General features: G+C 41.5%; 1 protein-coding gene across 3 annotated transcripts in view; it reads right to left on the bottom strand.

Moving 5' to 3' along the window:
• Positions 1-13,389, bottom strand: part of LOC112217359 (tyrosine-protein phosphatase non-receptor type 14-like) — a 103,162-nt gene that overhangs the window by 16,454 nt on the left and 73,319 nt on the right. For all 3 annotated transcript variants that reach the window (XM_042300831.1, XM_042300832.1, XM_042300833.1), the window contains exons 6-9: positions 12,508-12,578; positions 8,256-8,343; positions 8,084-8,172; positions 7,793-7,880 (exon numbers count right to left, since the gene is read on the bottom strand). In XM_042300831.1, coding sequence (XP_042156765.1) covers positions 7,793-7,880; positions 8,084-8,172; positions 8,256-8,343; positions 12,508-12,578 — 336 coding nt within the window. The remainder of the gene's footprint in view (positions 1-7,792; positions 7,881-8,083; positions 8,173-8,255; positions 8,344-12,507; positions 12,579-13,389) is intronic.

Raw genomic sequence — 13,389 nt, 5'->3', positions numbered from 1 at the left:
AATGTCAACACACGTACACAATGTCAACACACAACACAAGTACACAATGTCAACACACGTACACACGTACACAATGTCAACACACAACACATGTACACAATGTCAACACACAACACAAGTACACAATGTCAACACACAACACAAGTACACAATGTCAACACACGTACACACGTACACAATGTCAACACATGTACACAATGTCAACACACAACACAAGTACACAATGTCAACACACAACACACGTACACAATGTCAACACACAACACATGTACACAATGTCAACACACAACACAAGTACATAATGTCAACACACAACACAAGTACACAATGTCAACACATGTACACAATGTCAACACACAACACAAGTACATAATGTCAACACACAACATATGTACACAATGTCAACACACATACACAATGTCAACACACCACGACTAACAACACATGTACACAATGTCAACACACGTACACAATGTCAACACACCACGACACACAACACACGTACACAATGTCAACACACAACACAAGTACACAATGTCAACACACATGTACACAATGTCAACACACAACACGCGTACACAATGTCAACACACAACACAAGTACACAATGTCAACACACAACACAAGTACACAATGTCAACACACGTACACACGTACACAATGTCAACACATGTACACAATGTCAACACACAACACAAGTACACAATGTCAACACACAACACAAGTACATAATGTCAACACATGTACACAATGTCAACACACAACACAAGTACACAATGTCAGCACACAACACACGTACATAATGTCAACACACCACGACACACAACATATGTACACAATGTCAACACACATACACAATGTCAACACACCACGACACACAACACACGTACACAATGTCAACACACAACACAAGTACACAATGTCAACACACATGTACACAATGTCAACACACGTAACACAATGTCAACACACAACACGCGTACACAATGTAAACACACGTACACAATGTCAACACACCACGACTAACAACACATGTACACAATGTCAACACACGTACACAATGTCAACACACAACACAAGTACACAATGTCAAAACACAACACATGTACACAATGTCAACACACAACACATGTACACAATGTCAACACACAACACATGTACACAATGTCAACACACAACACATGTACACAATGTCAACACACAACATAAGTACACAATGTCAACACACGTACACAATGTCAACACACAACACATGTACACAATGTCAACACACGTACACAATGTCAACACACAACACATGTACACAATGTCAACACACAACACATGTACACAATGTCAACACACAACATAAGTACACAATGTCAACACACGTACACAATGTCAACACACAACACGCGTACACAATGTCAACACACGTACACAATGTCAACACACAACACGCGTACACAATGTCAACACACGTAACACAATGTCAACACATGTACACAATGTCAACACACGTACACATGTACACAATGTCAACACACGTAACACATGTACACAATGTCAACACACGTACACAATGTCAACACACAACACAATGTCAACACACGTACACAATGTCAACACACAACACATGTACACAATGTCAACACACAACACACGTACACAATGTCAACACACGTACACAAGTACACAATGTCAACACACAACAAATGTACACAATGTCAACACATAACACATGTACACAATGTCAACACATAACACGCGTACACAATGTCAACACACAACACAAGTACACAATGTCAACACACAACACAAGTACACAATGTCAACACACGTACACAATGTCAACACACAACACAAGTACACAATGTCAACACAACACACGTACACAATGTCAACACACGTACACAATGTCAACACACAACACATGTACACAATGTCAACACATGTACACAATGTCAACACACAACACAAGTACATAATGTCAACACACAACATATGTACACAATGTCAACACACGTACACAATGTCAAATGTCACACACACGACACACAACACACGTACACAATGTCAACACACATGTACACAATGTCAACACACAACACGCGTACACAATGTCAACACACAACACAAGTACACAATGTCAACACACAACACAAGTACACAATGTCAACACACGTACACACGTACACAATGTCAACACATGTACACAATGTCAACACACAACACAAGTACACAATGTCAACACACAACACACGTACACAATGTCAACACACAACACATGTACACAATGTCAACACACAACACAAGTACATAATGTCAACACACAACACAAGTACACAATGTCAACACACATGTACACAATGTCAACACACAACACAAGTACACAATGTCAACACACAACACACGTACATAATGTCAACACACCACGACACACAACATATGTACACAATGTCAACACACATACACAATGTCAACACACCACGACACACAACACACGTACACAATGTCAACACACAACACAAGTACACAATGTCAACACACATGTACACAATGTCAACACACGTAACACAATGTCAACACACAACACGCGTACACAATGTAAACACACGTACACAATGTCAACACACCACGACTAACAACACATGTACACAATGTCAACACACGTACACAATGTCAACACACAACACAAGTACACAATGTCAAAACACAACACATGTACACAATGTCAACACACGTACACAATGTCAACACACAACACATGTACACAATGTCAACACACAACACATGTACACAATGTCAACACACAACATAAGTACACAATGTCAACACACGTACACAATGTCAACACACAACACATGTACACAATGTCAACACACGTACACAATGTCAACACACAACACATGTACACAATGTCAACACACAACACATGTACACAATGTCAACACACAACATAAGTACACAATGTCAACACACAACACAATGTCAACACACAACACGCACATGTACACAATGTCAACACACGTACACAATGTCAACACACAACACGCGTACACAATGTCAACACACACACCACACAATGTCAACACATGTACACAATGTCAACACACGTACACATGTACACAATGTCAACACACGTACACATGTACACAATGTCAACACATGTACACAATGTCAACACACGTAACACAATGTCAACACACGTACACAATGTCAACACACAACACATGTACACAATGTCAACACACAACACACGTACACAATGTCAACACACGTACACAAGTACACAATGTCAACACACAACAAATGTACACAATGTCAACACATAACACATGTACACAATGTCAACACATAACATGTACACACAATGTCAACACACAACACATGTACACAATGTCAACACACAACACAAGTACACAATGTCAACACACGTACACAATGTCAACACACAACACAAGTACACAATGTCAACACACAACACACGTACACAATGTCAACACACGTACACAATGTCAACAACACAACACATGTACACAATGTCAACACACAACACATGTACACAATGTCAACACACAACACAAGTACACAATGTCAACACACAACACACGTACACAATGTCAACACACAACACATGTACACAATGTCAACACATGTACACATGTCAACACAATGTCACAATGTCAACACATGTACACAATGTCAACACACAACACATGTACACAATGTCAACACATGTACACAATGTCAACACACAACACAAGTACACAATGTCAACACACAACACACGTACACAATGTCAACACACAACACAAGTACACAATGTCAACACACAACACATGTACACAATGTCAACACACAACACATGTACACAATGTCAACACACAACACACGTACACAATGTCAACACACGTACACAATGTCAACACACAACACAAGTACACAATGTCAACACACGTACACAATGTCACACAATGTCAACACACAACACATGTACACAATGTCAACACACAACACAAGTACACAATGTCAACACACAACACAAGTACACAATGTCAACACACGTACACACGTACACAATGTCAACACATGTACACAATGTCAACACACAACACAAGTACACAATGTCAACACACAACACATGTACACAATGTCAACACACAACACATGTACACAATGTCAACACACAACACATGTACATAATGTCAACACACAACACAAGTACACAATGTCAACACATGTACACAATGTCAACACACAACACAAGTACACAATGTCAACACACAACACACGTACATAATGTCAACACACCACAATGTCAACACACAACATATGTACACAATGTCAACACACATACACAATGTCAACACACAACACAAGTACACAATAACAACACATGTACACAATGTCAACACACAACACATGTACACAATGTCAACACACCACACACGACACACAACACACGTACACAATGTCAACACACAACACAAGTACCCAATGTCACACACACATGTACACAATGTCAACACACATGTAACACAATGTCAACACACAACACAAGTACACAATGTCAACACACAACACAAGTACACAATGTCAACACACAACACAAGTACACAATGTCAACACACGTCAACACACAACACAAGTACACAATGTCAACACACAACACACGTACACAATGTCAACACACAACAAATGTACACAATGTCAACACACAACACAAGTACATAATGTCAACACACAACACAAGTACACAATGTCAACACATGTACACAATGTCAACACACAACACAAGTACACAATGTCAACACACAACACACGTACATAATGTCAACACACCACGACACACAACATATGTACACAATGTCAACACACATACACAATGTCAACACACCACGACTAACAACACATGTACACAATGTCAACACACGTACACAATGTCAACACACCACGACACACAACACACGTACACAATGTCAACACACAACACAAGTACACAATGTCAACACACATGTACACAATGTCAACACACGTAACACAATGTCAACACACAACACGCGTACACAATGTCAACACACGTACACAATGTCAACACACCACGACTAACAACAATGTCACACAATGTCAACACACGTAACACAATGTCAACACACAACACAAGTACACAATGTCAACACACAACACATGTACACAATGTCAACACACGTACACAATGTCAACACACAACACATGTACACAATGTCAACACACAACACATGTACACAATGTCAACACACAACACATGTACACAATGTCAACACACAACATATGTACACAATGTCAACACACGTACACAATGTCAACACACAACACATGTACACAATGTCAACACACGTACACAATGTCAACACACAACACATGTACACAATGTCAACACACAACACATGTACACAATGTCAACACACAACATAAGTACACAATGTCAACACACGTACACAATGTCAACACACAACACGCGTACACAATGTCAACACACGTACACAATGTCAACACACAACACGCGTACACAATGTCAACACACGTACACAATGTCAACACATGTACACAATGTCAACACACGTACACATGTACACAATGTCAACACACAACACACGTACACAATGTCAACACACGTACACAAGTACACAATGTCAACACACGTACACAAGTACACAATGTCAACACATGTAACACAATGTCAACACACGTACACAATGTCAACACACAACACATGTACACAATGTCAACACACAACACACGTACACAATGTCAACACACGTACACAAGTACACAATGTCAACACACAACACATGTACACAATGTCAACACATAACACATGTACACAATGTCAACACACAACACAAGTACACAATGTCAACACACAACACAAGTACAATGTCAACACACAACACAAGTACACAATGTCAACACATGTACACAATGTCAACACACAACACAAGTACACAATGTCAACACACAACACACGTACACAATGTCAACACACGTACACAATGTCAACACACAACACATGTACACAATGTCAACACACAACACACGTACACAATGTCAACACACAACACAAGTACACAATGTCAACACACAACACACGTACACAATGTCAACAACACATGTACACATGTCAACACATGTACACAATGTCAACACAAGTACACAATGTCAACACATGTACACAATGTCAACACACAACACATGTACACAATGTCAACACATGTACACAATGTCAACACACAACACATGTACACAATGTCAACACACAACACAAGTACACAATGTCAACACATGTACACAATGTCAACACACAACACAAGTACACAATGTCAACACACAACACATGTACACAATGTCAACACATAACACATGTACACAATGTTAACACACAACACATGTACACAATGTCATCACATGTACACAATGTCAACACACAACACAAGTACACAATGTCAACACACAACACATGTACACAATGTCAACACACAACACATGTACACAATGTCAACACATGTACACAATGTCAACACACAACACAAGTACACAATGTCAACACACAACACAAGTACACAATGTCAACACACGTACACAATGTCAACACACAACACAAGTACACAATGTCAACACACGTACACAATGTCAACACACGTACACAATGTCAACACACAACACATGTACACAATGTCAACACATGTACACAATGTCAACACACAACACATGTACACAATGTCAACACACAACACATGTACACAATGTCAACACACATACACATGTACACAATGTCAACACACAACACATGTACACAATGTCAACACATGTACACAATGTCAACACACAACACATGTACACAATGTCAACACACAACACAAGTACACAATGTCAACACATGTACACAATGTCAACACACAACACAAGTACACAATGTCAACACACAACACATGTACACAATGTCAACACATGTACACAATGTCAACACACAACACAAGTACACAATGTCAACACACAACACATGTACACAATGTCAACACACAACACATGTACACAATGTCAACACATGTACACAATGTCAACACACAACACAAGTACACAATGTCAACACACGTACACAATGTCAACACACAACACAAGTACACAATGTCAACACACGTACACAATGTCAACACACGTACACAATGTCACAACAACACATGTACACAATGTCAACAACATGTACACAATGTCAACACACAACACATGTACACAATGTCAACACACAACACAAGTACACAATGTCAACACACGTACACAATGTCAACACACAACACAAGTCACACAATGTCAACACATGTACACAATGTCAACACATGTACACAATGTCAACACACAACACATGTACACAATATCAACACATGTACACAATGTCAACACACAACACATGTACACAATGTCAACACACATACACATGTACACAATGTCAACACACAACACATGTACACAATGTCAACACACAACACATGTACACAATGTCAACACACAACACATGTACACAATGTCAACACGCCACAACACACAACGTCAACATCTCAGCTTCTTTATTGGAGGGTTACACACAACATTGAGTGTTATGACTGGCACATTCAGAAATGATTTTGATTGTATAATGTGATACAAATGGCAAATATTTTCCAAAAGGGAAACCTCCTCACCCCACATCGTATCCGAGTGCGTGTGTGTGTGTGTATGTTTATCCGTGTCCCGTGAGACGGCCTTTGTGTGTTCCGTTGTTAGATATGACACTCACCGTGTGAAACATGATGGTGTCATCTTTACTGGTTATCTCTACTGTGATGGCCGACTTGTTGTGCGCTATGTTACCAATGTCTTTCCATCTGTATCACACACACACACACACACACAATGCATGTGCACAGATACACAGGCACGCACGCACACACACCCACAAATAAACACACACACCCACACAGAGACACATATGCATACAGTTTAGTAGAGGTTAATGTTACTTCATTTCCTTTAGCAAGGCAAACCCAACCAATAGCAAAAGGTGTTGAGGGGTGAGAGGAAGACCCACCTGTGGTGCATGATGGACCTGCCATTCCTGTGTTTGACGAAGACTCCGATGAAGGACACACCAATGAAGATATCATTGGTGTAGGTGTCCTGTGAAAGACATACTTATGTATTAAAGTATGGGAAATCATGTAGTGGTGTGTGTGTGTGTGTGTGTGTGCATGTAGACACACCTTAGCAGCAAAGCTCTCCTGTCCAAAGCCATCCAGCTTCTCTACCTCCTTGATATAGAGCAACTCTGCTTCTGCAAGCTGCATTCGACTGAAACACACACACATCATAAATATCACACACCCACACACAAAAACATGCACGCACACACACACATCATAAATATCACACACCCACACACAAAAACATGCACGCACACACACACATCATAAATATCACACACCCACGCACAAAAACATGCACGCACACACACACATCATAAATATCACAGACCCACACACAAAAACATGCACGCACACACAAATATAAACCAGTCTAAATTATAGGTTGCAATGACAGAAAACTAAAAAATTGGTTAGCGACCTAATAGCTAGAATTGTTTATAATTTACCCCATCTCTGGTGAGCACATCAGAGAAATGTAATATTGTTTAGGAAAGAGACAGGCCTCCGGTGTCAGCTGAGCTAACGGCGGCTACATTCTTAGAGTGATTGTATATATTTTTGGATACATCCAACACAATCCAGAATGATTTGATTGAACCAATCAGTGATATAAGGACAGACAAATGGACTTCATTTGAAAGTAAACGTAGGCCTAAATGCAACTTTCTTTGCAATTTTCAGGTTAGACTACTGTTGAATGAACATGAGAATAGCTGCTTATTAGCCCATTCAAACATGTAAAACGTTATCAGTGTGCGTGTAACGAACTGTGCCCACAAACAATTTGTTAGTTTCCCACTAAAGTAAAACATATTTAATTGAAAGCAATAATAATGAAAGCGCATGTTGCCGTACACAGAGACCATTCATATAATGTAATTTAAGCTTAGTTTTTTTATTTAAACAGTTTGATTACTTTTATTTAAACAGATATTTCACCTTTATTTAAACCGCTTGGTGTAATTGAGATGAACATGTAATAAAAACATATTCAATGTTTTTTTTCTATCTCGATAAAACAGTTCATCTCGTTTAAACGACAGGGCTGGCTAAAAACACGACGGCTCTTGTTTAATGAAACAATATCCTTTATTTCCATGTTATATCAAAACCATGTTCGCTATAACAAAACAAACCATCTCAAGCAACATATAGCCTAACAGAGCTAAACTCACAGGCCCTTTTTAATGACACTACCACAGTGCATAGGCTATAGGCCTTTTATCCATCACTTTAAATGCCTGTGTAGCTGGGTGATTTTATAGCCTGGAATATAATGACAAGAATAGAAAGATGGGGCAACAAAAATATATAATCCCAAAGTTGTCTGTCTGTCTGTCTGTCTGTCTGTCTGTCTGTCTGTCTGTCTGTCTGTCTGTCTGCCTGCTGCCTGTCTGTCTGTGCCTGCCTGCTGTCTGTCCTGTCCTGCCTGTCTGTCTGTCTGCCTGCTGTCTGCCTGCCTGTCTGCCTGCCTGCCTGTCTGTCTGCCTGTCTGTCTGTCTGTCTGTCTGTCTGCTGTCTGCCTGCCTGTCTGCCTGTCTGTCTGCCTGCTGTCTGTCTGTCTGTCTGCTGTCTGCCTGCCTGTCTGTCTGTCTGCCTGTCTGTCTGCCTGTCTGTCTGTCTGTCTGCCTGTCTGTCTGTTCTGTACCCCTGCCTGCCTGCCACACCTGCCTGCCTGCCTGCCTGCCTGCCTGCCTGTCTGTCTGTCTGTCTGTCTGCCTGTCTGTCTGCCTGTCTGTCTGTCTGCCTGCCTGTCTGTCTGTCTGTCTGTCTGTCTGTCTGTCTGTCTGTCTGCCTGTCTGTCTGTCTGTCTGTCTGCCTGTCTGTCTGCCTGTCTGCCTGTCTGTCTGCCTGTCTGTCTGTCTGTCTGTCTAATCTGTCTGTCTGTTCCTACCATGTACTATGATTTAGCCCTGATAACAGTGACATGAAAAACACAAGGCAGAGGCAATTCTAGCTGTCACACGTGCGCTGCCACGTTTACGCGTTCAACAAGGTGTATGAACGTGCCAACGTGTCTCCATTGACAGTCCATGTCAACTCAAGATGTCTTTTTAGGCACTAAGTGACACATTAGGTGACTGGGTGAGATGTATCAGTGGCTACGTTAGGCTCTATTTAGTCCCAATATCACCCCTTATACACACACATATCATAAAAATATCACACGCACTCACGCACGTACACACACACACACACACACACACACGGAATACTTATACAGCGCCTTCAGGAAGTATTCATACCCTTGACATATTCCACATTTTGTTGTGTTACTGCCTGAATTCAAAATGGATTAAATTGCACATTTTTTCGTTACCCATATATACTCAATACCCCATCTATTGAAAATTAAATACAGAAATATCGCATTTACATAAGTATTTCCAATCCTGAGTCAATACAAGTTGGAATCACCTTTGGCAGCAATTACAGCTGTGAGCCTTTCAGGGTACGTATTTAAGAGCTTTGCACACCAGGATTGTACAATATTTGTCCATTATTCTTTATAAAATTCTTCAAGTTCTGTCAAGTTGGTTGTTGATCATTGCTAGACAGCCATTTTCAAGTAGTAGATTATCAAGCCAATTTAAATCAACACTGTAACTAGACCACTCAGGAACATTCAATGTCGTCTTGGTAAGCAACTCCAGTCTATATATGGCCTTGTGTTTTAGTTTATTGTCCTGCAGAAAGGTGAATTTGTCTTCCAGTGTCTGTTGGAAAGAAGACTGAACCGGGTTTTCCTCTAGGATTTTGCCTGTGCTTAGCTCTATTCCATTTATTTTTTATCCTCAGAAACTCCCTTGCCAATGACAAGCATACCCATAATATGATGCAGCCACCACCATGCTGGAAAATATGAAGAGTAGTACTCAGGGATGTGTTGGATTTTCCCCATACATAACGCTTTGTATTCAGGATATGAGGTACATTTCTTTGACACATTTTTGGCAGTTTATTGCCTTATTGCCTTGTTTTTTAAATTCTGTACAGGTTTCCTTCTTTTCATTCTGTCATTGAGGTTAGTATCGTGGAGTAACTACAATGTTGTTGGTCCATCCTCAGTTTTCTCATAACTTCAGCCATTAAACTCTGTAACTGTTTTAAAGTCACCTTTGGCCCCATGGTGAAATCCCTGAGTGGTTTCCTTCCTCTCCGGCAACTGAGTTAAGAAGGACACCTGCATCTTTGTAGTGACTGGGCTTATTGATATGCTTGGACCAAGTAACTCCCCATGAGACATTGATACTGCTTATATCATTCTAATGATATACAATTTCAATGTATATGACATACAATCATTATACTAATATACATACAGGTATTCTATACAAATACTTAGAATAAGCAGTGGAGGGCCTCCCGCGTGGCGCAGTGGTCTAGGGCACTGCATCGCATTGTGTACATGTTCAAGCCCAGGCTCTGTCGCAGCCGGCCGCGACCGGGATGTCCATGGGGCGACGCACAATTGCCCTAGCGCCATCCGGGTTAGGGAGGGTTTGGCCGGTAGGGATATCTTTGTCTCATCGCGCACTAGCGACCCCTGTGGCGGGCCGGGTGCAGTGCATGCTAACCAGGTCGCCAGGTGCACTGTGTTTCCTCCGACACATTGTTGCGGCTGGCTTCTGGGTTGGATGCGAGCTGTGTTAAGTAGCAGTGCTGCTTGGTTGGGTTGTGTTTCGGAGGACGCATGGCTTTCGACCTTCGTCTCTTCCGAGCCCGTACGGGAGTTGTAGCGATGAGACAAGATAGTAACTACTAACAATTGGATACCACGAAATTGGGGAGAAAAGAGGGTAAGCAGTGGACACATGAGCAGTGTAGTGTATAGTACACTCTTAGAAAAATAACCTAAAAGAGAACCTAAAAGAGTTTTTCGACTGTCCCCATAGGAGAACCCTTTTTGGTTTTAGGTAGAACCCTTTTGATTCCATGTAGAATCCCTTCCTCAGAATTCTACATGGAACCCAAAAGGGTTCTTCCTAAAACCAAAAAGGGTTCAACCTGGAACCAAAAATAGTTATATATCCTATGGTGATGGCCAAAGAACCCTTTTGGAACCCTTTTTCAAAGAGTGTAGGGCTTTGTAGTCTTTATGATAGTGTTATGAACAGGAAGCCTGTAGGAGGGCTTGGTAGACTGTAGGGTGGTGTTATTAACAGGAAGCCTGTAGGAGCAGTGTAGTTTATAGTAAGGCTTGGTAGACTGTAGGGTGGTGTTATGAACAGGAAGCCTGTAGGAGCAGTGTAGTTTATAGTAGAGGGCTTGGTAGACTGTAGGGTGGTGTTATGAACAGGAAGCCTACCAGTGACTCTTATGTTCCTCCGCCACCTTCTGAGTCCACTCCTCCAGCACCTCATCTACATGAGGCCAGTTCTGAGAGGGTGGGGAGAAAGAGAGAGAGAGAGAGAGAGAGAGAGAGAGAGAGAGAGAGAGAGAGAGAGAGAGAGAGAGAGAGAGAGAGGGTGGAGAGAAAGAGAGAGGGTGGAGAGAGAGAGAGAGAGAGAGAGAGAGGGTGGGTGGGTGGAGAGAAAGAGAGAGAGAGAGAGAGAGAGAGAGAGAGAGGGGTGGAGAGAAAGAGAGAGGGTGGAGAGAAAGAGAGAGGGTGGAGAGAAAGAGAGAGAGAGAGAGAGAGAGAGAGAGGGGAAAGGGAGAGAGATGAAAAGAGGACGTGAAAGAGAAAGCAAGCCAGGAAAGTAAAGGGGGTGACAGGGAAAGAAGTGATGGGGTGAAAGAGAAAGTGGACATTAATCTCTGCAGGACTTGAGTGAACAGAGAGAATGAGCTATATCAGATTACACACACAGCCTTCATATTCACCCCTTCAACACCCACTCACTACCCCTCCATTAGAGCACTCCATCACTGAGTGTGTGTGTGAGTGTGAGTGTGTGTGTGTGTGTGTGTGTTTCAGAGCGGGAGAGAAAAATGACTCTATGCAGGCCTCAGACGTCCATTGTCATCGCTCTCTCTCTGCCCCCCCCCTCTATGTTTCTCTATGCCTATTAGTTTGTAACCACCTCCTTTATCCCTCACTCTCTCTACTACCTCTCCTTACTCCCCACACACTCCCTCACCTCTTCCTCCCTCTCAGTTCATCCCTCACGCTCTCTACTACCTCTCCTTACTCCCCACACACTCCCTCACCTCTTCCTCCCTCTCAGTTCATCCCTCCCTCTCTACTACC

The sequence above is a fragment of the Oncorhynchus tshawytscha genome, linkage group LG18 (assembly GCF_018296145.1).
Source record: "Oncorhynchus tshawytscha isolate Ot180627B linkage group LG18, Otsh_v2.0, whole genome shotgun sequence".
NCBI classification, from domain to species: Eukaryota; Metazoa; Chordata; class Actinopteri; order Salmoniformes; family Salmonidae; genus Oncorhynchus; species Oncorhynchus tshawytscha.
This window is presented reverse-complemented; position numbering and strand designations above follow the sequence as displayed.